General features: G+C 49.3%; 1 protein-coding gene across 3 annotated transcripts in view; it reads left to right on the top strand.

Annotated features, from left to right (window-relative positions):
• Nucleotides 1–7,400, top strand: part of ASTN1 (astrotactin 1) — a 180,341-nt gene extending 172,941 nt beyond the window's left edge. For all 3 annotated transcript variants that reach the window (XM_084636682.1, XM_084636683.1, XM_084636684.1), the window contains 2 exons: nucleotides 1,592–1,775; nucleotides 5,707–7,400. In XM_084636682.1, the coding sequence (XP_084492808.1) occupies nucleotides 1,592–1,775; nucleotides 5,707–5,941 (419 nt within the window). In that variant the 3' untranslated portion in view covers nucleotides 5,942–7,400. The remainder of the gene's footprint in view (nucleotides 1–1,591; nucleotides 1,776–5,706) is intronic.
• The last annotated feature ends 20,430 nt before the right edge of the window (nucleotides 7,401–27,830 follow it).

Raw genomic sequence — 27,830 nt, 5'->3', positions numbered from 1 at the left:
CATGATGGCTGTCAGTTAGGTGGCCTTTCCCAGGGATCAGATCTTGGTCCTGTTCCCATTATTACAGCAATAATTTGCTGTCCCGATAGACAGCATCTTCCATTTGTGGTTCTCAGAGCGTGGTCTCTCTCCCAAAAACTGAGCACCAGAGCCAGCAGTAATTGGAAGCCTGATTCACTAGAGCGGGGGTGGGCAAACTTTTTGGGCCGAGGGCCACATCTGGGTGGGGAAATTGTATGCAGGGCCAGGGCAGGGGGTTGGGGTGTGGGAGGAAGTGTGGGGTGTGGGAGGGGGTGCGGTGTTCAGGAATGGGCTCGGGGCAAGGGATTGGTGCAGAGGAGGTGTGCGGGGTGTATGAGGGGGCTCAGGGAAGGGGGTTGAGGTGCAGGAAGGGTGTGGCAGGGAGCTCAGAGCAGGAGGTTGGGGTGCACGGGGGTGCGGGGTGCAGCAGGGGGCTCAGGGCAGGGAGCTGGGGTGCAGGAGGGGTGCAAGGTGCAGGCAGGGAATTGCGGGGTGGGGTGCAGGAGGAGTTCGGGCTCTGGCCCGGCGCCACTTACCTAAAGCGGCTCCAGGGTGGTAGCGGCGCTTACTGGGGCCAGGGCAGGCTCCCTGCATCCCTGGTCCCATGCCACGCCCCTCCGGCAAGCAGCCAAAACCATGTCCTTGCGTGGCTCCTGGGGGAGGTGGGGCACAAGGCTCTGTGTGCTGCCCTTGCCACGCCTCCAGGTACCTCCCCCGAAGCTCCCATTGGCCGCAGTTCCCCATTCCCAGCCAATGGGAGCTGCGGGGGGTGGTGCCTGGAGGCAAGGGGAATGCACGGAGCTCTCTGCCCCCAGGGATGTGGTGCTGGCCGTTTCTCAGAGCGCTGCGGGGCCTGCGGCACCATGGGGGGCAATCTCGCAGACCGGATCCAAACCCCTTATACGCTGGATCCGGCCCACGGGCCGTAGTTTGCCCACCCCTGCACTAGAAAGACCAGGGTGTGAACAATTGCAGGAACTGTGGCTGGAGTCCCTCCAGGTTAGGACTGAGGCCAGTGGGAGGGTGAGTGGATGGAAACTTGCCTTCCCATTGGTTGTTCTGGCAGATGGTGAAGTGTTAGAAAAGTCCCCAAAAGGTTGGACATGTCTATGGCTAGTACAGAAAAATACAGAGTCCATGAGCTTTGACAGGAATAGAAACCCTCCTGTTTCAGGGCATAAGCCAGCCTGAGTGATGGGGGTTAGGAGGCATTTTCACCTGGGCGCAGGTTATCTCATAACTGCCTGTTGTAGGGTTCCTTGCACCTTCCTCTACTGCAGCTGGTATTGGCCACTGTCAGAGGCATGCCACTGGACTAGAGGGACCAGTCTGGGAAATCCTGTGTATTCCACTGTCCCTCCTTTTAGAATATGTCCTGGTGACAGAGTAAATTCCAGGACACCTGGGGGGAAATCCTGGCCTTATTGAAGTCAGTAAGAGTTTGCTCTGGACTCCAGTGGGTCCAGAATTTTGCCCCAGGGCTCTTTACTTGATATCTGACCTGGTTTGAGGCTACATCTCCTTTCTCTCTGACAAACGCACTTACAGCCCTCTCTGTCATCCTACCCAGAAATAGCAGACAAGATCTACAATCTCTTCAATGGCTACACCAGCGGCAAGGAGCAGCAGACAGCCTACAACACTCTGCTGGACCTGGGCTCGCCCAGCCTGCACCGGGTCCTCTTCCACTACAACCAGCACTATGAGAACTTCGGGGAGTTCACTTGGCGGTGTGAAGATGAATTAGGACCCAGGTAAGCCTAATAGCCATGCCTGCTAGCGTAGCAGCTCTGCCTGACCAACACACCCCTGAGACTTAGCTACCATTAGAAAGGTTAGATATGGCAGATTGTATTACTGTGGCACATATAGGCCAAAAATGAGATCCAGGCCTCACTGCAGTTACAAACTGCACTGCTGCTGTGCCCCAGGGAGGACTCGGGCACATGGCATCTGTGCTGCCACAACTTCCCAGGAAGGACAGCTTCAGACTAGGTCTTGGGCTGGATAGGATGTGGTTGTAAAAGATAAAGAAACAGAGGGTGAGGTCCACTATCCCAGCCCTCCCTGTCCAACTCGACCCTTGTTGATGTGACTTCCTGAGACTGGAGAAGAAGGAAGATCAATAAAAAACCCATGAGAAGAGGGACTTTTAGGCACCATAGAGTCCAATCCTTGAGTCTACTGAGTTCAGGAGATTACATTTGGGTGAATGATTCTCCGAGAAAGGGGACAGTGCAGGGATGGACCGGACCCCTTCTATCCCATGACGAACGCCAGCTAGAGCTCAGAGACCAGAACCCTGGGGTCAGGGTGAATGCAAGGCTGTTTCCATAGACCCTTAACCTCCTTTCTCTGTGCCCCCACCTGGGTACTCTGAATTGTAGCTCCAAGTATTCACAACGCATCCCCTTACTACCCAGCCCTCACCCTTTCACTGGCCATCTGTGAATCTGCTTGTGGGCACCTTGTCCCATGGCAACCGTTCACCTGTTGAGGCGTCCTGCATGCTGGGTGAGAGCAGCAGAAGACTGTATAGCCCCGGGCTGAAGCTGGCTCAGTGTCTTTCCCGCATATGCTTTGGCAGGGTGATTTCCCAGCCTGCATCTGCAGGCAGCTTGAAGCAGGGGAAGGGGATAGCTCAGACAGGAGGCCATGGGACTAAGAGCTTTTCACCTTCAGGCACAACCGTGGAATGGGTGAACTAGTGCTCAGAACCCAACCAAAATCAGGGTGGCTTTAAATCCCATACAAACCCACAACCACCAGCCCTGGTCTAGGAGATGCAGGTGGGCCTGGGAACCACAGCGCTCACACAGCCACCTTCTCCCTCACCCCGAGCTCCAGCTCCACCCTCCCTCACATCTTACCTTCAAGTGGGACTGGGGCTTGCATCTGCCGGGCTTCAGGGGGTATCGGCTTGGCCCACTGCCTCCCCCAGGCCTGGGAAGCTTTTCTCATCCCCTCATCCCTAGTTGCCAGGGGGCACTGAGTGGTCCCTCCCTGTCCTTGTGTGGCTCTCCAGCAGATTCCCAGGGAGGGCCTCTGCCTCCTGTATCTTCAGCACATCTCCTGGTCAGGACAGAATGGCCCAGAGCCCGCAGACAGACACAGCACCAAGAAGCTGGGAAAGGGTCTCCGTCCTGCTGCAAAAGCTGTGCGACTTGGCAGGGGCGGGCAGCACGCAGTCATCCCTATGGTTGCATTCAAATATTAGTGGGTGTCTCCTCTTGTGTACGGTTGCTAGGGAACCTCCAAGGCCACCTTAACTCCCCAATGCTAAAAAGACTATTAAGTCTTCCTTACCCCGGATGATCATTGGTGCTGCTTCCTTTCTGTGCTTGCCAAGTGTGTGGGGTCTGAGCCATTCTGGCGACACTAGAAAAGATTCAAAGACATCCCCCCCACCTGGCAGCTCCCCCAAAGCTGTATGGGGGGAAGATAGCTACTAAGGGCCACCCCAAGACATTTAAAAGTGTGGCATGGGGTTCCCAAGGCCTGGGCAGGGGGTGGGGAGGCTGAGTGGTTAGGTGTTCTGGGCAGGGGCTGCGGCTTCTTTTCAAGGTCCAGGTTCTTGTAGAAGTGGGCGTTCCAAGAGGTAGGTACGTTGCCATCTCTGGGCGGGGGCCCTGCTTGGGGAGGGCTGGTATTTTACATACACATACTGACCCTTGCAGGTTTCATGCTGCTCTTCCTCTGTCTTCTTTCTTGAAACTGAGCACCAGGAGGTAGAGATCAAACATTGTTCCCCTCCAGTGGTGGCTTCTGTGAGGGCAGCCGATTGCTGGGAACTCAACTAACCCCAGACAGGTGACCTCGTCACAGAGCCAGTACCAGAACTGGTCCTGATTATCCTCTCCCTGGGCACTCTCAGCAGAGGGACCAAGGGCTGACTGCAATGTGGAGAGGGGAACTCCCCTGTCGACCCTTTCGGTCATGGGGGAGGTAAACCGGCACGGTGTGGTGCACAGTATATGGGGGAAGTTCAGTCTCCAAGGCTGGCAGTGATCAGCACTGAATCCACTGAACCTTTTGGTTGGTTTGAATTTCAAAGAGGAGAGGGCGACAATGCAGGCAGCTTAACATCATCCCTTGGAAATGTTTGAGCATTTGACTTGAAATGACACAATTTCTGATGAAGTGTTTGCAGCTCGTGCTGTTGGAAAGGAATGCTGAGGCAGCTGCCGAGGTCTCTGGTGGTGACAGAGCTCAGAAGCCGGACCTCTTGGTGAAGCATGCAGGCTGGTGGGGACAGGAGAAATCATTTGCAGATGATGTCATTTAGCCAGCAGAGTGTTCATTTGACTTCTCTCTGGTACTTCTTGGGTGTCCTGGATACAAACCCAGGCCAATTGGACTCTTGGGTGAGCTGTCAGGAGTCGGCACCTTCCATCCTGCTATGCTGTTCCTGGGTATGCTTTGTCAGAATGCGCTTGTGTCACTTCTCGGCAACGCTGGTTTGTAAGCAAGAGGTTTGGGGCTAGAACTGTGGCCATTCCCTCCTGCCCTGTGAAGGCGCGCAGAGTGCAGTTAGCCAACCACCTGCTCAAGAGAAGAGCCAGCACGGAGGGACAGGTTGCCTCCCAGCAGACCAACAGTGGGTGTTAGTGCCTGGAAAGCCCACTGAAGTTAATGGGAGTCTCTCAACTTCTGTAGGCTTTGGATCTGGGCCTGAGTGACTCCGGGCCTCATGCTGTATGGTGCTCAGCCTGCTGGGGAGTGCTGAGCTCTTGCATTGCTAGCCAAGTGCTCATCGCCTCCCAGGAGGCATCACCTTGCTAGTCTGGGCCTGTCCCCTCAAGGATGCTGCCTCAAAACCACCCATGTCAGTAGCAACAATCTGAAGCCTGCAAGGAGCGAGTGGTGGGACATTCTGCCACCTTGCAAGGGAGAGCACCATGGTGGGCCAGCCTTGATTCCACCTTGCTCTTAGCCTGCCAGGGATAGTAGTTGGCAGCTCTGGAATGGAGACGGCTGGCTGTCCTGGTTCACTGACCTCTGCCCTCTCCGTGGCGAGTGGGAGATCCTGGCGCACACCTACCTGCAGTGCACCAGGTTGCAGCTCCTCTTCTGGTTCCTCCACAGCCTCCTGTCTTGGTTCTGGCTGCACTTTTCCTCCTTTGGGTGGTGACCGCAGCTCCTTGGACTTCTTTGTGGTGCAGTGGGTGCTGTCCTGTGTTCTCTGCTCACTGTCCCCATCCAGAGCCCTCGAACTAAACTTTTGATCTCCACTCCCGGCTTACCGTGTGTTGTCCTACAGACTCAGTTGTTTTCTGGGCTCTGGGGCCCCTCCCTCGTTTGAGCAGGGTGGGCCTCTAGTCCTACATGAGTTTAGCCCCCACCCTCAGAGAAAGAAAAGATGCGAGTGACTAGGGGGCTGAGATGGGGACAGAAGCATGGTGGCTGGGTGTGGGGTTGGTGCCAGCTTTGCTTTTCATCCTCAGCATTGAGGCTGGTCCGTGCTGCCCCCTTCGGCAGGGAGACATTGCATTCAGGTGGCATGGAGATTAAGGGTGACCAAGTGATTTTATCTGCCACGGGACTGTTATCCTCGTTCTCCTGGGCCTTTTCGTGGTCTGTTTAACCTTCCTTGTGTCTCTCTTTTTACACTTTTTCTCCCTTTCCCACCCCCATCTTACCTCTTGTCCCACCATGTCTCTGGCTTCTCCTCTCCCCCGTCTGCAGGAAGGCCGGCCTCATTCTCTCCCAGCTTGGGGACCTCAGCAGCTGGTGCAACAGCCTCCTTCAGGAGCCCAAGATCAGCCTCCAGCGCACGTCACTCAGGTATCTCGCCTGCCGCTACAGCGAGATCAAGCCGTACGGACTTAACTGGTCAGAGCTGAGCCGGGACCTCAAGAAGACATGTGAAGAGCAAGCGCTAAGCGTCCTCTATAATGACTATGGAGACAAAGACAACTGAGGGGTTGAGGAACCACTCTCAGGCCCCTAAGAGGCAAGTGGGAGAAAAGCGCATTTGTGGGAGTTTTATAAATGGATCTGCAGGAGGTCACTGAAATCTCCCAAGACAAAACTTAAACCAGGGAGGGAAACTATTGCTCTTTGCAGGACTTACCTGGTATTAGACTCTTCAACACAGCCAATAGCCTTTCTAGTTGGAGGTCTTGTGAGACCCAGTTTTTGTTTGTTTTTGCTCATTTTACCAAGAGGTTCCTTGGACTGGGTAGGTGAACACATACTCCAGAATGAAAGATACACTTTTAAGGTTCCAGCCCATGACTCCCACCCACATTCCCCATGCAGCGTGAACCTCAGTTTCCAAAGAGAAAAAAATCAGAACAACAGAAGCCAGGCAGGGAGAGGAATCTCCTCTTTAGAATTAATAGACCCAGCCTCTCAAATAACATCAGGTCTGGGAAAGCAGAAAGAGGGCATGAGCGTCCAATTTTGCTCTTCCCCATAAGGATCCAGCTCTGAGATTAGATCTGATAACAAAAAAATGGCTGTGGTTGTAAAGGACAAGCTCTGGACTGCAGCAGCAATAATCTTCGAACCATCTGAGGGTAGGGAGGGCTTGTCGCACCCTCCCCCTGCCCCCTTCATTCCTTGCTCATTCTCTAGAGTCCCTGATCTTGGCTCTGTGCTGGGATCCTGCAAGGTCCTTCCAGTTTGTAGTCAGCCCCAAATGGCATATGGGGGTGGTCACTGAGGTTAACAGGGCAGTAGCAATGTACTTTTCCCTGGACTGCATTTGTGCCCTTTTTTGCCACAATAACAGCTGCTAAGCAGTGATGAGTTTGGGCAGAGCTCTGGCTAAAATGTAGATGCTTGGGGAGCATTTACCCTGGCACCAAACCTCGGCCCATGGCACAGTATCAGCTTCAAAGGTGCCACCCAGTGTGACCAGTAGGATGTGGGGAAGGGAGGGTGAGAGGAACTGTGGGATTGTTTTCACTTTGCAGCAGGGGTGGTCTCCTTATCTTCAGATCCCTCTCCACTTAGCGGAAAGTGAAACTCCACCCTGAGTGTGGAATGCATTGCGGGGTGGGGCGGGGAGGAGCCAAGAACACACACCTAGGAGCAGACAGCTACCTACTGAAGAGATGCAGTCTAACCCTTGGGAAATCCCTTCTAAAAACCTGATCTTTGGCTTATTCTTTCATGAAAGGTGAAGCATTTGAAAAGTGATGTCAGTAGAGCACCTGGGATGAATCTGGCTCTTTTAAGAGCGCCTCCCACCCACACCCCCAGAATAGGCTGATCTTACCTTGTTTGATTGCTCTTTCTTGCCACAGTTCGTTGAGGTTACTGCAGCATGAGGCATAGGTGCTGACTCTGTGGGTGTTCAGCACCCACCAGCCACAGCTGTTCCCTGCCCCTGCTCAACAGCTGATGGGGGGCGGCTCGAGAAGGGGCTTGGGTGAGGGTGGGGAGTGGTGGGGGGTAGGAAGAGGCAGCATGCAGGTGGGGCCTTGGGGTAAGGGGTGGAGTGGGGGTGTGGCCTCGGGGCAAAGCGGGGGTGGAGCACTCCCAGGGAAAAGGAAAAGAAGGCACCTGTGGCACGAGGGGCAAACCCCTGAGGGGACTGACATAAATCCTGTGTTTGTACAAGAATTCACGCCATGGCAGCAAGGATCTTCACCTCTACTTCACTGTTTTAAACTCTCATTAGCACTAGGGCAGATGGGGCTTAGTTCAGTTCCAGTTCAGTGGCAGACAGCATCTTTATTATCAGAGAGGGAGAAAGACTCTCCAGTCCCGGAGTGAGGCTACAGAGGTGGCAGGTAGAGAAACATTCTTTGACTTTGCCAGCTGAGAACTTTTGATTTGGAACAACTGTGAGATGAACATGGGGGCCCCATGATAGAATATTTATAGCAGCTTTCAAAGTAGAATCTCCTTTTAATATTTTAGTGCTGGCAGAAGCCATCTGAACCTACACATTATGCTTTCCTGCCACCCTTCTTTTCGCCCACTAAGTGCCAAGGACACAAATCTGTTTGTTTTGTATCTAGTGTGGAGTTAAAGAGCTCTATCCACAGCCAACAGCGTTACCTAACAGTATTTGCATATCAGCAACCACCATGCCCGGAGAATTTTGCACATTAGATATGTCAGCTCTTTGCACCTTTTTCAGACAGGCAGATGCAAGATAAAACTCCCTCTGGCATGACAGTAGCATTATAACGTATTGCCAGTTGTGTGGACAAACTTGACCTCAGGAGAGCTGACTTAGACTGGTGAGTTGAGAAGAGCACCCAGTACCATAGTTAGACCATTACCTGGAAGAGTAACAATTAGGTACTAAATGCAGCCAACGAGCAGCTCCATGCAAAAGAAAGTCTGCTATATGCAACAAAGCAGTGGAATCCATACGGATGCCAGATAGCACTTTTTATGCTCTCTGTCATAAAGGTCTTATACCCTTCTGCCCCCAGCAGTAGACACTCATTGGTGCTTTAAATGCCTCGCATGATGCTCTTGCCCAGCTGGGGAAACGGGAAAGAGATTTTAGCAGCTCCAAGGTGGCTTATGCCCCAGACCTGAGGGCTGATTTCTCTTCTAAAATCATCTTCACTTGCAGAGTCCCAGGTGTTATAAAAACACTTGAACTAACCTTGGCCCGTATCGCACTCATGTTTAGTTATTTGTCTCCCTACCCCTCAGGGCCAATGCATCCCTCTGAAGCCACTTTACAAAGTAAGGATAAGCTAGCTGCCAGGAAGCTAACCTTGAAGCACTCATTGGTACGCTTGGCTATAATTCATACACAGCCCTGGATATTTAAGCTGGGTTCAGTGAGGTGGAATCTGGGCCAAGACACCTGGGTTTATCTTACTCTTTTCAGCAAATGCCAGGACAGCTTTGGATTTCACATGGGCAGCCCCCGGGGGATGGGCAAAAGAGAGGTTAGCTTGATATCTTCTCTGAAGGACCCTTAAACACATATGTCTTTGGCCTAGAAGTGAGTTTGTTGCTCACCAAGCAGTACTGCATATGTGGCATTTTTATGAGAGAGAGGCTTTTCCTCTCTATAGCAGCCTCATCCCCCCTTCTGTCACTTCCCAGATGCACAGTGTAGGAGGCAGGGTTGGTCAGCCTAGAGAGTGGGATTCTGCCAAGAAACCCCTGCATCTGCCAGACACTGGGCACTCACACCTGCCGAGGTAACTGATTTGTCCCACCCGTGACTTGTGTCTGGGCTTCACAGCCATTTCCAGATTGCTTCTGCTCTTCGCATTTTGAACTACTTGCATCACAGAGCCCCCCCCCCCCCACCAGCAGCCCTGCCTTCCCAAGAAGCCCCTGTCTTATCACAGTGACTACACATGGCAATGCCTTAATTGGTTATCCAGTCCAGGTCATGGCCAGAGTAGGATTCTCTTTGGTACTGTGGCCCCTGTACGCTCCAGCTCTTTGGCTCGTTCACTTTTTAAAAGGCCTAAGGCATTGGGGTTTCTAGCAGACCTCTATGGTCGACCTCACAGGAGATTTGTTGCTCGCTGAGCTTGACATACCACCTTGCGACACCACTGTAAGCCCACTTGCAGGTGTTGGGACAGCATGAGTACCTGCTGCTGTTTTAGCTAGTTGAATGACAGGAGCACCCCAAAAGGCCACACGAGGAACATTTATTGATATTACACTAACACCTGGATGCTCCAACTGAGCCGGAGTCCTCATTTTGCTGGGTGATGAACACCTGCAGAGCTAGTGCTTACAATCTAAGTAGACAAAGGGTGAGAGGGGCATTGACTTGCCCAAAAGCACACAGGAGGACAGTGGCAGAGCCACATCTAGAACCCCGCTCCCAGTCCAGGGCCCTACCCACTAGACTCTGCTGCCTGCCTGTGGTGCTGAACAGAAGCAGAAGTGTCACCCACTTACAATCATCATTTCCCTAGCACCATTTCCATGCATGGCCCTTCCAGGTGAGGTGCATCAAGGGACGCAACAGCACCTCTTGCTGGTGCAGGATAAGGTGAGAAGGCCTTGGAACCCAATGACACGTCCCCCTCTTCCCAGCCCTGCACAAGTGAGAACACAAGAGGAGCGGCTGGAGGAGGAGGAGGACAGACTACCGCTCTGCGCTGTCTTTTGCGGAGGTCCCAAAGGCACAGGTTTTAATGCCAGTTTCTTTATTCTTATGGGGTCTGGTTTCCTTGGTGGGATCATGACCCTGGTTGAACTTTATGGCAGCTAATCCTGAATTAACACTTCAACAGATGCTTTAAGCCATGGAACATTTTAAACCAGACCTGGCTATGTATTATAGTGTCCTGGCACCAAACACCAGGATCTGCAGGGCAGCCCAGCAGCGTTGCAATTGCATGTGACCTGCTGATCAAATCACTCATTGATTTCCATGGAGACCATTGGCTTCTGGGCCATTGATGTACACCACCTGGAAGTCTGGCCCCAAAAGTTCCAGGTTCCAGATTCACAAAAAGTACTTAGTTGCTTGACTCCCCTTGAAATCACTGGGCAATAGGTGCCTAAATACCTTTGTACATTTGGGTCACATACCACATTTGCTTATGGGGGAAATTCTTAATTGCAACTGGGTTTTTTCAACGGCTATGATAGATGCGCGGAAAATGACATTAACAAAGTATTAACCCTTAAAAAGACGGCATTGACCATGCTGCCAACCAAATGAATGCTTTTATATGTCTAGCCACAGTCTCCCCCTCCCTTCTTTTCCTCCCGCATTAATGGCGGATGATTCACTTGAGCCGAACCTCTGAGTTATTTTCCTGGCTGTAGCTGTACTACTGTGATAGCATTAATATCTTTTACTTGTTGTGCAATGATTTAACATGAAGATGGTTGGGCTGTTTTTTGTGGGTTTTACTTTTTTTTAATTACTACAATTCTTGTTTCTTGATGTTCTATTTAGAACTCTGTGATGTTTTACTACTGTAGATTGAAAGTGGGATGCGGGGCGGGGCGACATGGCAAAACCGTAAGGAATTACAGTATTATTTAAAAAAGGTTTTAAAAAAAGAATTGTAACGCTGTGTAAAAATCCAGATGAAAATTTAAGTGACTATTAAACAGAGCTGTTAGTAAGTTGTGGGTTTGGCAAATTGGAATGTTTGTTTATAGTTTTGGTCCCATTGATGTCACTTCTGGCACTAGATGAAGTGTTCAGACTGTAACTTCCTTGCCTTTGAACTCCATTCCTGCCTCACACAAGTTGCCATGAGCCCGGCTGTCCACCAGATTAAGCAACGCCTTAACCGCTTGATAAACAAAGCAAGACCAATAGCTCCCATCAAGGCAAAGTCACTGCAGCGCACACAGATATTAGCTACCCATTTGCCCTGCTGTAGTTGAATTCTAGGTGAATTCCTGGCACGGCATGAAAAAGGAACAGTACGTGTGTGGGTAAAGAATTGGTCGCTAGACTCTCAGATGGTGTAAATCACTAGAGCTCTGTCAACATCACTGCCAATTTGCATCAGCTGTGAATTTGGCCCTGGGCATGTGGTAAAAGTGCAAATGTTTCTGGAGGGTGTGTGATTTCCCATCCTGGAAAACTAAACTAGCATTGGTGACTGTGTCAGGTTTATAAAAACAAGGAAATGTATCCTATTTATTACACACATCAGAGAATGTCATTTAAATCCTTGCTTCGCAGACCGTTAAGCATAGTTACAACAGCCCTATGTAACACTTCCTGGGTCTAGCTTGCCTCCTTGTATCGCTGTTGTAAGGTCACACCCTAGAGTTCTCCTGCTTTTGACCAAGTGATCAAACAATATTGCTTCGGACCTAGCCTTCCTTAAAAGTCTGAAGACAGTTTTCTTGCCCTGCAAGTATCCAACACTACTGATCCCACAGTCCATACTAGTGGTACCCAACCTAGACCACAAAGGTGTTAACCATGTGGGCCAGGATTCACCAAGGGCCTCAGGCACCAGACCCTGAGAGTTGCAATGCTTAACTTTCAGGTGCCTGGAAAAAAAAATCACAGGAACACCACTGTGATCCACAAAGCCGGAGTTCAGGGCCAAGCTCCCTATAAAACAAATGGGGAGAGGTAGGTGCCTTAGAATACAATCCCCAGAAACCAGCAGGCAAGCTGGGGATCTTCCTAAACTAGCCAATGGGAGACACCAACAAATGGGCTGTGTCCTAAACCCTGCTCCTCTCATGGAGTTTGGTCGGCTGCAGGGAGGAGCCCGTGTCTGCTAGTGAGCGACAACCAGGAACCTGTCGCCTGGACTCCAGGTGGCTTAGGCACCTAAGGTTTTTTGCAAGAATGAGTTAGGCACCTGCCTCACCCCACACAAGATGGTGGCAGGAGTGGGATGTAGTGGTACCATCGACCTTATAACCTGTAGCCCCAGGCTTAGCACACAGACGTGGGAGACCCAGGTTCAACGCACCCCTCTGCCTCACGGGGAGAGGGGAGCCCCCTGTTCAAATTCTGCTGCTCAGGAGAGGGCTCTAACCAATGGGCAATAGGGTATAGTGATGTGGAGCTCCCTCCAGCTTTCCTGGTGATGTGCCCCTTTGGATAAATACATGGAGTCATCAGGCCCGAAGGAGAATGACTCTAGCCTGGTGGTTTAAGTACCCACTTGGGTGGTGGGAGATGCAGGGTCCCGTCCCCTTCCTCTAATCACTCTTTCATTATGTATCAGCCGGAGACTCCTGTTCAAATCTCCCTTCTGCATTAAGCAGAGGGGAGACGTGAACCTGGGTCTGCTGTGTCCCAGCTGGATGTGATAGCATTGGGCTAAAAGTGATGTGGTGGGCAGGAGCCCTAATGCCACCAACCAGAGTTTGAATGGGAGCTGCTCTAGTAGGCGGTCTCTGAGCACATTTACTGGCTTGGGCCCCACACGCCCGGTAGCTGTTTGGCTGCCTCTCTCCCTCCTGATTTGAGAATTGGTCTGGGCTTAACAGGTGGCTGGAGAGGAGACTGGCATCCAAATGCCAAGAACAAGGTAGAAGCACATCTGCTCTGAGGCAGAAATATTGGCGCCAAGGGAGTTTTTACTCTAAAAACGTAGGCACCAAGTGAATTTAGGCACTTCTCAGGATTCGATGCGAGTTCAGTGTATCCCAGTGGAGCCTAAAAATGGGGTCTAGTTGCCCATTAACTGCAGTGATCACAGGATCATGCCTCATGGGGCTGTCCCACCTTTTTTCCAGGTGCTCAGTTGCATTAAAATAAAATACCTTCCTTGTGTTAATGTTCCACGTAAGGGATTACTGTCGCCGCCACGGGGATGTTACATAATAAGCCACGGGGAGAGGTGGCCCAAACAACTACATATGGGAGCAGAGATGATCTGCTTGAAATGGTGGGTGAGTGGGTGGGGGGCCAGCAGCTGGCACTGGATTGCACATGCATATGGGCCACACTTGGCAAGGTTTACACACAGCAGGCCCATACCACCAGTTCCGGATACCTTCCAAGCATAGAACTGGAGGGGCAGAAGGGACCTCAGGGGGTTATCTCATCTATCTTCTCCCTCCCTTTCCCCCCAACACCACCTTCAAAAGAGCAATGCTTTTGGGGGCATGTGATGGAAAAATCACCCAAAGGACAAGTGTAGCAGACTCTTCAGGATACGTAGGTTAAATATAGTAGTAGCACTGTTAGGTATGGCCGACTCTTTAAATGCAAAATTCCTTGCATTATAGGAGAGCATTTCTGCTAGCTGCTGGGCTGTGGGTTTTCTCAGCCCTGTGCCCCCGCCACCCCAGTCTGCCAGGAGTTTGCATTGAACCTGCAATGCAATTCCTATTCAATAGCCAGCCATCCACTGCTTTTCTAAGGCCTAGTCTACACTACACGACTGTTGCTGCCTTTCAGATGCCATCCCACAATGCCCACACTGACAATTAAATTGGGGCAAGCACTGCTGTTGAGGACATGCACTGTTGATACAAGGAGCATAGGGTGGACATGCAGAAGCAGTTTAATTACTGCAGCAGCTGTAAATTGACATAATGTAGAGCGATTTAGTTTTGTAGTGTAGATTTGCCCTGAGCAGAGACTAGTCACTAATTACAAGACACTCAGTGTCACTAATTAGTAAGCAATCATGTATTAACTGTAAATCACAAAGCAAAGGGCAGCTGTGTACATTCATACCCCTCTGCATTGTAATTTGCAAGGTCCATGCTGATGACAGGTTCTGCTCAATAACGAGCCAAAGCAGTGCAGATCAAAACATGTTCACTTTCATAATTTGAGTCAGATGCCACCAGCAGGTTGATTTTCGTTCTTGGTGGTTCGGGTTCTGTAGTTTCCACATCGGAGTGTTGCTCTTTTAAGGCTTCTGAAAGCAAGCTCCACACCTCGTCCCTCTCAGATTTTGGATGGTACTTCAGACTCTTAAACCTTGGGTCGAGTGCTGTAGCTATCTTTAGAAATCTCACATTGGTACCTCCTTTGTGTTTTGTCAAATCTGCAGCAAAAGTGTTCTTAAAATGAACATGTGCTGGGTCGTCATCCGAGACTGCTATAACATGAAATATGTGGCAGAATGCGGGTAAAACAGAGCAGGGGACATACAATTCTCCCCCAAGGAGTTCGGTCACAAATTTAATTAACATGTTTTTTTTTAAATGAGCGTCGTCAGCATGGAAGCATGTCCCCTGGAATGGTGATTGAAGCATGAAGGGACATATGAATCTTTAGCACATTGGCATGTAAATATCTTGCAATGCCGGCTACAACAGTGCCATGTGACTGTTTGTTCTCACTTTCAGGTGACATTGTAATCAAGAAGCGGGCAGCATTGTCTCCCGTAAATGTAAACAAACTTGTTTGTCTTAGCAATTGGCTGAATAAGAAGTAGGACTGAGTGGACTTGTAGGCCCTAAAGTTTTACATTGTTTTGTTTTTGAGTGCAGTTATGTGACAAAAAAAATCTGCATTTGTAAATTGCACTTTTATGATTAAGAGACTGCATTATGTACGAGGCGAATTGAAAAAATTATTTCTTTATCATTTTTACAGTGCAAATATTTGTATTAAAAATATAAAGTGAGCACTGTACACTTTGTATTCTGTATTGTAATTTAAATCAATATATTTGAAAATGTAGAAAAACATCCAAAAATAGTTAATACATTTCAATTGGTATTCTATTGGTTAACAGTGCAATTAAAATGATAATCACGATTTTTTTTAAATCGTGATTAATTTTTTTTGAGTTAATCGCGTGAGTTAATTGTGATTAATTGAGAGCCCTAATGCTTAGTTCTATCTGTAAAGTAACTTAAAATTTGCATGGAAATAAATGCAGTGCCAAGTATTATACTAATAGCAAAGATGGAATCAGATGTTAGTGAGTCACGTCCATGATTGTGATTGGTAAACATAAATGCCAAAATAATTTAAAAAATAAAGTCCCCTTCTTAATAAAAGAAAGGAAACCTTAATCACATAGATTAAAATTAGGCATATTTTTAGTGGTGTGAAAAACAATGGACTAAAATAGAGTAGATAATGGTAGTAACACCAAGTGTGCATGTTAGAGAAAGTAAGCAGATTTATACAGTTTCTTTAGTAGAGAGACATAAAAGTATCAAATGTGTGTTTCTGAAATCTGTGTTAGAGCTCCAGAACTGATATCTCAAGGCTTGGCATTGGGAATATCTTCCTGTATTATCAACTGACTCTTCTAAATTTACATATAAACTTTAAACGTGGCTTTAACTGGAGTTTCTGTACATTTTTTCTTTCTTTATATAACCATTAGATACAGTGCACCTGTCAGCTAATTCCTAAGTTATCTGCAAAAAAAAAAAAAAAAATTCTAGATTTTCAGCTGCCTAAGTAGTCACTGGAATTACAGTTAAAGTTTCCTCCTCCTCCCCCCCCAAAATCTGAAATGGTGCCCGGTGAGCCAGGAGTGGCCTGAGGGCTCTGGCAAGATGTAGCCCCCGTGTGACAGCACGACGCCTGCCTTGAGCCACATGCTGAGCCCCAGGCACCACGAGCCACGGCAGCAGCACAGAAGTAAGAGTGGCATGGTACACCCTTACTTCTGCGTTGCTGCTGGCAATGGCATTACCTTCAGAGATGGGCACCTGGCCAGCACCTGCTGGTATCAGGCTGCCCTGCCAGTGCCTAATTTGTGCCAGGGCTGAGCTCTGGCATCTTTTTCAATACGAATTAAATGCTTGTGGAGGCAGTGGGGCCCAGAGGTGATGGGAAGCCCAGGGTGCCCGTGGAGACCAGGGTGTCAAAATACAAGTTTGCCCAGGGCTCTGTTTTCCATAAGGCTGGACCCCATAAAGCAGGGAGGGGATTTCACACTGAAGGAAAGAAAGGAGAGAGGAGAAACACTGAAGGTGAGACCTTGCAGAGAGGGCTAATTGTCCGATCTAGGACCATGCTCACTCACACCTCAGTTTCCCCTCTTGGACTCTTCACATGCCCAATAGCAACACTCCTGCTTAGGGGCGGGTATGGTCTCATACCTTTCAAAAGGAAAACCTGCCTGTGGCTCTTCCACCAGCCACCTTGTTTCCTGCACTCCAGCCTGCTTGGTTGAAACTGGCTCTCTCTCTTCCCCCAACCCAGGCCCTGTCCCTGGGAGCCAGGAAAAGTCTTTGTGGAGGCTGCACCCACCACCCTTCTGCTCCCTGTCAAGCAATAGACTCCCCCCACCCCGCCCCAACTTTCATTTCTGGCTCTCCATGGGCTTCTCCTATCTATCCCCCACGTGACCTGCCTGTCCCATGACATTCCTTGGGCCCTCCAGAGGGAACATAAATTGTACTGCAGGTGAGGAACCCCGCTCCCCGTAAAGGGCCAGTCACCCTGGGACAGAAGGATTTAAGAGGGGGAAAACAGAGTGAAATGCATTTCAAAATGAGTCTGAGGGGAAGAAGAGGCACTGAACAAAAGGTATCCCACATGCAGAAGAAAGTGGGGAGCGGGGAGAGACTAGGAAGGGGAAAGCCAGGGAGCACAGCTGTGTTGTCCATGGAAAGGTTGTCTTGGTCAGTATTTGGAGTCTGTGGCTTAGGGCTGTGCCTGGCACAAGTAAACCTCTCTTGGCTTTAGTTAGGGAGGAGGGGTGCCCCCAGTCCAAGGCCTGACCTCCCAGGGAGGCCATGTAGAGAAATCCCATTTGCTTTGGGGAAGAGGACAGCTGACCGCAGCCATGTGCACTAGCAGCTGGGCTGGTACCTCCCAATGTTCCTCACTACCACCCATAGCTAGTGTGACTAGATAGCAAGTGTGAAAAATCGGGACGGGGCAGGGGACGTAACAGGAGCCCAAATAAAAAGAGCCCCAAATATTGGGACTGTCCCTATAAAATCGGGACATCTGGTCACCCTACCCATAGCCCAGTGTGGTCAATAACTATGGAACGGGCCCTCGGCCTAGCAAAGTGCCTAGCACCCTTTTGGTGCTAACCAAGTGTGACACAGGAATAATGGAACTAGGACCCCTTTCCCCCCCAACAATCTCATTTCACTCAGTGCCCCTGACCGCCAGAGATTAGGAAAACCTCATCAAGGGCCCCACTGCTTATTGCTAACAAGGAGCAATGACCTGCATCATGAAAAGTTTCCAGTGATTTTGGAGTCCCAACTTGAAACTCCTCAAAGGGGCCTGATTTGCAGAGGGCGGATGCTCAGCCCTTGAGGTGGCTCAGAAGTTGCGGCAACTCCAATCAACAGTGTCCTTGACAAGCTTAGGCCTGTGAGCCAAAGAGGGACTAGCCTTCCCTCTGGGCCCATAGCCCCTGCCAAGGGGGTCCACAACCAGAGCCAGCCCCATCCCTCACATAGCCAGAGGGCCTCTCCTGGTTCAGAGGAGCACCAGCCCGCCAGCCAACCACCTCCTTTCACTCCATCATTGTGTCAGATTATTCTGCCCATTGTAAAATGGAAACAGCCCCCCCACGTCTTGTCTCCATCTAGACAAAATGAGGAAGAGCCCCATGGGGGAAATGGCTTTATGTATTGTGTATAGAAAGGCACGAAGGGTAGGCTGGGTTGGAAGGAGTAGTCACCAATGCATTCAGCCCTATAGAGAGTGCAGACTACAGCTCAGTCAAACAAGCAGCTATGGGGGCATTGTCATCAATTAGAGCAGCCTTCAGGGCTTACACCAAAGGCTGTTTTGGCCCCTCCAGCAGCCCAGACTCCAGGGGCTTGGCTCTTGGACTGTGCCATCCACATGGTACCTCTCCAAAGGAGCAGAATGGACTCTGACCCCTCATTCAGGCAAACACCCCTGGGCCTCATTCCCTGAGAAAGGAGCCCACGTCTGCACCTTTTGTCAGGCAGCGATGCCCTGCAAAGGCCCAGTTCAGCCCAGTGCTGTTCCAGGAGAGACCACTAGCAGCAATGCTGAGCAGTGACAACCAAGGGCGAATGGTTGAAGGCACTAGCAGATTTGAATGCACCAAGCAGACACAGTAATAACAATGCATTAGACTGTCATTTGGATAAGGCCCCCCCCTAACAAAAACCACTAGTAGAGATTCCATTTAGCGACACTGGATGCTATTGATTTCAATAGAGGTTGCACTCATTCAGAGTCCAGATCAGCCAGGCTTTTAAGCCTGCAGGTAAGGCTGCAAGCATCAAAGTCAAGTAGCATAGGTTGCCTTCAAGGGACTAATCATGGGTCAAGTTGCCTCTGTGCTTATTTATTGCCTGGCTGAATCAGGGCCTTACATCCAAGCAAGAGAAGAGCGAGGCCTTAAGGCCCAGATCCTCAAGAGTAGTTGGGTGCCTATCACCCATTGACAACACCACAATGGTGGTATATTTTTCAGTTAGGTCAAGGGTGCCTAGCGCATAAGGACTAGCACCCTTTTAGCATTTCAATAAACTACAGCAGGTTGACAGGGGCGCCATTTAAATTGGCTCTGAGCCGTGAGAAGGGGATTCCAGCTGCTATGGAGCAGGGCATGGCCCTGTGTCACATAGAGGGGCTGTGAGCAAGGGGCTGGTGGACATTTTGTGACTGAGGAGCAAACGGGATTGCATTAACCTGTAGGCCCAGAGGCCTTGGGCACTGACTGGGATGGGGGAGCCTTTCAGAGAGGCAACCCTATGGGTGATGTGTACAGGGAGCAGCAGCAGTTAGGGAAGGCAGGCAGAGAGTGTGACCTGGAGGATGGGCTGGCATGCACTGGGCAGTTCTCACGCCTTGCCAAGCAGTGCTGTGGCTGCTCAATAACTGGGCAGTGCAGCCCTCTGAGCTTCGGGGCTGTAGGGGAGTGGCCTTGCTACTGGTGCACCCCCTCATGGCTGGGCATGGCATGGCAGGCTCTGCCCATCTAGTGCCGCCTACCAACAGTCACTCCAGTGCTGCAATGGTTTGGCCAGGTCACTTATCGTCATCACCCGCCTTTCCAGGGGCCCAGAAAGCAATAGTGCAGCAGCCTTCCACTAGGTCTCCAGCCTTCTGGCGCCAGGCCCAGGACTCATTACACCCCCCGATCTCAGGGCTTCCCCATCTTACCCCTTGTCTCGGGGGGGTTCACACCACCCTCCTCAGTGGCCAGTAGGGGAACCCAGACCATCCTTCTCCTCTAGGTTCCAGTCCAGGGCCCTACTAGACATCAGCAAGCTCCAGCTACCACTGCCTACCTTAGCTTGGTGCTAGGCCTTTCCCACAGCTCCTTTCAGCACTTGCTGCGCCACAGACTCTCCACCCTCCTGTGGCTCAGCAGACTGCTCTCCTATGCTTCACAGCATTGCCTCCCACTCCACTGGATCCTCAACTCCAGCCTGCCCCAAGGTCAGATGCTTAGGGCTCAGCCCGTTCGAGGGGTCTCTTACCCCTACTGCTTGCACTTACCAGGGACAGTGCCAGAACAAAAGCATGCTACAGCAGGGCCTTTCCACAGGTGAGCACGCTCAGCCTTTGTGCAAACTCAGTCACTCCCTCAGGTGGGTCCAAGCATTTCTCCAGGCCACCTGACACCCCCCCCCCCCCATTAGGAACAGCTGGGAGGGTACCTGGTTGTCACAGCAAGCTGCATCTGCGTTTCCTTAAAGGGCCCCTCTTCCCCCCAAGCCTGTGACAGTGCTGCATGAGCCATAAAGGGTGAAGCCTACAGAGCACAGAAGTGGGCACATAAAGTGTTAGGGCCCTGGGTCTAGTCCCATAAGACACTGGAAACGGGAGTGCAAGAGAGAGCGATCCCAGGGGAGACAAAGGGACTAATGCTGAGTTTGGGCTGAAGAAGAACCCCAGCAGGCAGGCCTTTCACTTTTTGTGGGAGGGTTTTATTAACATATTACACTCTTACAAAATAACTGGCTTTAGCGGTTTCTCAGCTCAGGAGCTCAGTTCCTGTATTGGTGTCCCCAGCCATGCTGTTTCCATGGGGTTCGAACGGACAAGCGTGGATGTCGGTTTCACAGGAGCTAGGATTGTCAGCTGGGTGGAGCGCACTGCGGGCAGCAGGCTGGGTTTCAGGGGCAGTAGGTCAGCCCTTCATCCACGCATACCCTGGTGCTCTGGATGCTTCCATAACACACTTGCCTACAGAGCTGAACAGCATTGGGCGTGGTCTTATGGCGATCCCTTGGAATTCGTGGCAATGGCATCCCAATTCCAAATCTAGTCTCTCATGTAAATGGGTGGTGCTTACTTGGCATGGAAAGCACAAATCAGCCAGAAAGGCCTTTGTGAGTCCAGGGCAGACCTGCAGGAAATAAGCACCCGTCTTTCTCCCTCCCTCTTCTGATATGGTGAATATACAGTCCCCACCGTTGCAGTTCTGCATACAGCATTCCTGTGTGGAACCGGCGTGGCTGGAGACAAGTAGTAACTGAGCTGACAACAGGGAGCTAGGAATATCAGCAAAAAACCAAATGCACATTTCAAAATGCAGAAGTACAAACTGAAACCCCATTCACTGTGAATCTGGGAGAGACCAAGCAAGGTGCCCTTTGTTCCAGAAATAATCCTTCAGGCCTTGCTGGGGAGAAGGGAGCCCTACCCACTAAAAGTCTCTGCCCCGACTTCTGCTTCTTTCAGCCAGTGTAGGGAGTAACCTCCACCCCAAACGCCCAAGGGATGTAGAGTCCCAGATTCACAGGCCAGAAGGGACTACTGTGCTCATGCAGTCTGACCTCCTTCCTAGCCTAGGCCATAGGATTTTGCCCTGCGGTTCCTGCAGCCAGCTCAATAATCCGTGGTTGAGGTGCAGCCTATTTCTTAGAAATACCAGCGTGATCTTGGTCAGACTCAGGCCCAAGGAGAAATAATCTACCCCACTCCCCCATCACTCTCTGACTTCCAGGATTTTCCTTCCAGCAAAAATTAAGAGACCGTCCCAAACCAAACCCCAGAATTTAGGCTGTATCTCAGGGTGAGCCACCCAGACAGGGCGATGGATTCAGCTGTGGCCTGAATTGCTAAGGGAAGCGGTGGCAGACGTATTGCTTTGGGACTTTTAAAATTAGACTGGACGGCATACCAATTCATGTAGGCAACAGTCCCACAGAGGAGTGGATGATTTAATAGGTCTATTCCAGCTCTGACATACGACTCCCAACGTGCTGGAGCGTCAGGGAAATTCAAATACCAAGCTCTGTCCGGTCCTGGCACTTATCTCTGTAATGGGTCAAACCAATTCCTGAGATCAAAACATTTCTGATTCACTTTGGGAAAATATGGATCTGAATCCAGATCCTGCTTCTGTGGTCATGGCCCATCTCACCCCTCCCATCACAGGTATCCATTCCCCCGGTCGGCTCAAAGACAGCAGTGTGACTGAGCCAAAATGTAAAACCAAATCAGCACAGCCTGAGGAACAGAGCTGGTCACAATATTTTGAATTTCAAATTTTTTCTGGGAATTAAAAAAAAAATTCCCATGAATTTTTGCCCCGTTTTCTGGTTAGCTCTGCCAAAGCTACAAGAACTTTTATTTTATTATAGTCATGAAGAATACTGGTCAGCTGTTGATCTTTCATTTTGGTTACAAATCAGGGCATGTTGCAATTCAAGTGACAGGGGAAGTTTTTTGTGTTGCTTTGTACTTTAGCAACACAAGAATGTTAGATTAACTTGGTCATACAGTGCGAGTGCTGATGGGCATTTTGAACAGAGCTGCAATCCCAGCTGAGCCGCACAGCTTTTATGTTTTCTGAGTTACTCGTAGTGATAGTGACATGCTAGATTGACCAAAGGCTTGTGCCCTGGGCTGCCGGGTGATCTGAAGGCTGAAGTCCTCTGCTCAGCCACACTTTTGGATGGACGGCCTCAGTCAATCAAGGGCCCAATCACTCCTTGGCCTCCCTGCTCAGACTGCCCGCAAAAGCTGTGAATAGGCTAGGGCTATTGTACTAAAATTGCCCACCATCAGTTTAGCCCCAGCCGTGGCAGCAATAAGGGAAGCAATATAAGATGGAATGGCAGTGAACTCCAGGGTTTGAAAGGTAACCTGCAAAGCTGCTTGGAAATCTTCAGCCTACCTTCATATGATCAGCAGTTATGTTTTTAAGTCCTCCTAATAACTTTAAAGGAACAAATTTTTCTTTTCTCTTTTACCTCTACAAAAAATGTACCTTTTGGACAACCCTTTTGGCCTCCATAGTTGGTGTAATGTCCTGTCCTGTTAAATAGTGACAACACAAACCCCAGGCTGATGTGATCTGAGCTCCTGCTAGTCAGTGAGATTTTCTCCCCTCCTCCGCGCTCTGTGCTGGGAGGCAGCAATGTAGCCGCTTTAATCAAGCCAGTGGAACGGCTGTAACCAAAAAAGTGTAGCAGCTATAACCAGGAGGATGGTAGCAGAGCAGCGCATATAAATAAAGACGGGGCATGCTATTTGCATCTGTTTGGTATGCAGATAGCAGTGATGTCAGCAAGGGGAAGAGCTTAGTCGCTTGCACTCATTTTCTTCCCTGAGGTGGGAGGGGGAGAAGAGCCACTATTTTTAATTCTTAAAAAACCCCCAAAAACTTAAAAACAAGATTTCAGACACAGATAGATCCAGCAGGAGTGGCTCTTCATAGACCATTAGTCTCCTAAACTGCAGAAGCAAACAAACTGCAAAAAGCTTTGCAGGATACCATTCTGCACCATGTTGTTTACCTCTGCCCATCACAGATCTACACGACATGGGTCTTCAAATACTGTGGCTGTCTCATCCACACCAATGCGCTCATCATAGCTAGCACTGGGGCAGTTGAATTTGGGGTAGCCACGGTGGGGGATTTTAGGCAAAATTCACCAGTGTAAGAAAGGCCAATGGGACCAGTTAGTCCTGGTTGTGACAATAGTGTTTTTATAATGCATACCCCACTCTGCCAGCAATTTTACTCATTTTATCCATACCAATGAACAGCAGGACAGAAGTTTCCTGTGGCATTAGTAGCTGTGCAGTGGCATCTGCCATATGTTTGCCAGCACTCTCAGCCACTTCCTAGAATCCCCCTGGTGACAAAATGAAGTGCAAGGAAAGGTGGATACTGCAGGCACAGACCAAGAGTCCAGTTTATATGCGTATCAAACCCAAGGCCATTATGAACATGTGACCATTTCAGAGGACAATTAGTTACCAAAGGGCCAACACCACCTCTTCACATATTACAAAGAATGGACTCTAGGAACAGCCTACAAGAGGAGAAGAAGCTATACTAGATTTCTGTGCTCATCCCTGTGAAGCTGCCATTATTAGACAAGAAGTTAACAGTGATTATTTATTTCCCCAGTCAAAGGAGAACGCTAGTTATAAAACCTGGGCCAGATCGTCAATGTAGCTCCATTGACTCAAAGAGAGGTATATCAATATAGAGCAGCTGAGGAGCTCTCCCCATTCAGATAAGCAGCATTTTCAGAGAGGCAAAAACTCAGCAATTACTTAACTAATAATGTGCCTGGGGGTGCAGCTATGCTCTAAATATTGATCACCACTATTTAGAAAGACAGATAGTACTGATGATCTCCAATACCACTTTGCTAGAGCTAAGGAAAACCTTTGTTTTGAGGATGTGATAAAATGCAGTGCATAAAGTGCTGCAAGATCTTTAAGGCTCAGCTGGGTTTGATGAACACTTATCTAGCTCTGTGAACAGCATCCACTGCCCCTCCATAGCTCTAGTCAGTGGAAAAGAGGTTCAGGGCTAAATGGAAATGTAAGATAGATGGTTTTTGCAGCTCATCCAAACTCATCTCTAAATTAGTGTCTCTGGGCAACTCTAATATGTCTTTGGTTCCCAGCATCTCTGGATTCAGATGCATTCTCTTCCAAGGATGTAACAACGCAAGTGCTGACCACAGCAATAATTGAAAATAGTCACAGTTCAAGATCATGGTCCTTTCTCCCCACCTTTATGATAGAGTAGTCAAAAATGCTCAGATGATGGAGCAAACTGAATGCTCGTCCAGCTCGCTCCACTGTCTGAACCTTGTCATACCTCCTTTTGGCAGGGACAGGTCTGAGACAAAATCCTGGATCTGGAACCCGGCCCAGGCTAGAACGTTGGAAAGGTTTGGATTGGGGCCATCTGCACTTTTTAGAAAGCAAATTTTGAATCATTCACTGGAACCTCTGAATGATCTTCTATTGTTCCTGGAGTAAAGGAGTGAGAGGCGGTGTTTTTAAATAATAATCCTAATTAAGAAAAGAATCATAGAGAGACATGGGATCATTCAGGCTATATTGATGTGCATTTGCTGCCTTTTGCTATTAAAGTGAGCTAAGACAGCCAATTTTCTTCTGATCTCATACCAGTTTGTAATTTCATTGACTTCAGTGGCGCTACTTCTGATTTACACCAGGGTATGCGAAAGAAGAACCAGGACCAGGATCTATAAGGTGGATGATGATGCCCAAACCACTCATACAAGGGTGGCCAGACAGGTGCCGCTGTGGATACTGACTTATAAGCAATGCTATGCCAGGGACAGACAAGACAGCAACCAAACATGATGGCCTTCTGAGAAGTCTCTCTGGGATCTTCTTTATAATCAGCCAAACTAAACGCCTGGAGTTTGGGGAGAGGGTCGAACCCTGGCTCTTGGTCCAGATTTTGTGGCTTGAGCCCATCTCTGCTCCATGGCATAAGAAATTAAAACCACCACCACCACCATACACAACACAGAGCCAGGAGCCTTTCCCCCACCTCTTAGAGTACACATAGAGAGGCGTGTCCCTGCAGGATCAGGCTGGGTACCCCATTCCTAGCTGGCAATGTTGAATCTTCAGATTACATGCAGTGATGAGGAGGAGGAAGAGGCAGAAGATGAGAAGATTATTTATTTCCATAGATTTTTATAAAAAATAATTATCAAATACAAAAAAACAAAAATAGCAGCAGTCTCAGTTGTGAATGAAACCCTAAGGCAACAAAACGCTCAGTGTTACTACAGAAGAATGAGATTCTTGTTACATAAAAGCTATTGATTCACGAGAAGCAAACTCTCTATTGGAATTCCCATCAGCTCTGTCCTCAGCTGCTCTCACCCTGGTATTCCACACAGCTTTCCCACCCCATGGCATCCCCTTTTGCCAGAATACTCTTCTCTGTGCCTACTGTGTAATGTTAGCTAGCATCTGCCCACAGCATGCATCTGACAAACACTCCCATCAGCAGTGGGATCTGGGGCTAGTCCATAAGGCAAAGCTTTTCGAACCCGAGAGCCTAAAATTCCCCACCTACATTGGTGGCCTGGTTTTCAGAGGCACCTGCAGCTCCTATTGAAGTCAGGCTGGGAAGGGCAGAGGCAGTAGGATGCAGATATTCGAAATTCTCCCATCTCCCCACTGAGTGTCACCCTTACTCCACACATCCTGAGCAGCATTTCTGCAGTCCCCAGCCTGCACACAGGGCCACTCCAGCTGCCCTCAGAGCCTATCATCAGCTACGTCTCTGTTTGGGCAGCACTAGGTCCTGAATGCTGCTTAGCAGCTTCAAACCTGGGGGACATTACTGACCTCTGGTGAGTTCAGTTAACCAAGGTTTTGCTGTCCTGAAAATCTCACAGCAGAGCCTGTTCCCAAGAGATTCCCAGCTAAATGCTACAGAACAAAGAGGTTATGATAGGCATCCCCTTCTCTTGGTGTTCATCCAAACCCGTGATGCCAAAATTCATTCATCACTACAGATTAGTGCTGATTCAAAAACAACAATACCCTACTAAACTCTGCTCTCAGTAACCCCAGGGCAAGTGCTGCTGAAGCAAGTGGAATTGTGCCACGGTAACTGGGCCTACAGCATTCTAGCTGCAACGACCCCTTTGTTGGCATGTCACTGCCCCTGTGGCAAGGATCTGAACTTGGTTTCTGGTCTCACTGCAGTGTTTCCTGCTAGAATTGGGGCCTTGCATAATCACAACGCATGAACCAAAGGGACGTGGCAGCTTGAACGCTGAGGAAACATGCAAGCAGCCTCATATGGCGCTCTGCCATCAAACCAGAAGGGTGCAGAATGCATGTCCTGCACAACCTTCACGAGTTTGGGTTCTCATTCTGAGCCAGACTCAGCCTTGGTGTGAGCAGCAGTCATTCCATTGACATCAGTGGAGTTCTGTTCACTTACACCAGGGCTGCATCTACCCCTCGCTCTTCTTGCAGCTTGTTTTGAAGAGGGGACTCGACACTGAGCCGTTGTCAAAGAGGAAGCTTCTTATCAGAGGATTCCCCACTTTCTAGCCCCTTCCCCTTATTCTAAAGGCATCAGACATTTAGAAGAGTGCATGGGCCCATCAGCACAGCTCCTTATATGGCTGTTGAGTAGGGCTGCTTGGAAAAAAATTCTTTCCTTGCAAAATTTCAACTTTCCAGCAAAAATTCAAAAATCTAAAATTGTTGGCTAAAAACCAGAAAAATTATGATTCAGAAATACCATTGTGGTGCCTCATGGGAATTGTAGTTCAGGGGCCTCATGCCCCCACATTCTTCTATGGCCTCAGCTCCTGGTCTTCACGGCAGAGGATGTGAGGGGGATTCCCACACCTGAGCCATTCTTTTTAAGTGACACATCTGAGGATCTGTCCCAGGTTGAGGTGTCAGTAGAGGAGGTTTTGGAACAAACTAATAAATTAAACAGTAATAAGTCACCAGGACCAGATGGTATTCACCAAGAGTTCTGAAGGAGCTCAAATATGAAATTGCAGAACTGCTAACTATGATATGTAACCTATCATTTAAATCAGCTTCTCTACCAGACGACTGGAGCATAGTTAATGTGACGCCAATTTTTAAAAATGGCTCCAGAGACGAACCTGGCAATTCCAGGTCAGTAAGTCTAACTTCAGTACTAAGCAAATTGGTTGAAACTATAGCAAAGAACAGAATTATCAGACACAGATGAACATGATTTGTTGGGGAAGAGTCAAGATGGCTTTTGTAAAAGGAAATAATGCCTCACCAATATATTAGAATTCTTTGGTTGGGGTGGGGTGGGGGGTGTCAACAAACGTTGACAAGGGTGATCCAGTGGATATAGCGTCCTTAGGGGGATGGAACAGATTTGATATGAGGACAAAATTAAAAAGTCAAGGGCTGCTCAGCTTGGAAAAGAGACAACTAAGGGGGGATATGATAGAGGTCTATAAAATCATGAATGGTATGGAGAAAATTAATAAGGAAGTGTTATTTACCCCTTCACATAACACAAGAACCAGTGTTTACCCAATGAAATAAATAGGCAGCATGTTTAAAACAAACAAAAGGAAGTACTTCTTCACACAAAGCACAGTCAACCTATGGAACTCGTTGCCAGGGGATGTTGTGAAGGCCAATAGTATAAGAGGGTTCAAAAAAGAACTAGATAAGTTCATGGAGGATAGGTCCACCAATGACTATTAGCCAAGATGGTCAGCGATGCAATCCCATGCTGTGGGTGTCCTAAGCCTCTGACTGCTAGAAGCTGGGACTGGACGGC

The sequence above is a fragment of the Lepidochelys olivacea genome (assembly GCF_965140295.1).
Source record: "Lepidochelys olivacea isolate rLepOli2 genome assembly, chromosome: 8".
NCBI classification, from domain to species: domain Eukaryota; kingdom Metazoa; phylum Chordata; order Testudines; family Cheloniidae; genus Lepidochelys; species Lepidochelys olivacea.
Note: the sequence above shows the minus strand (reverse complement) of the source record. Positions and strands in the feature narration are given on the sequence as shown.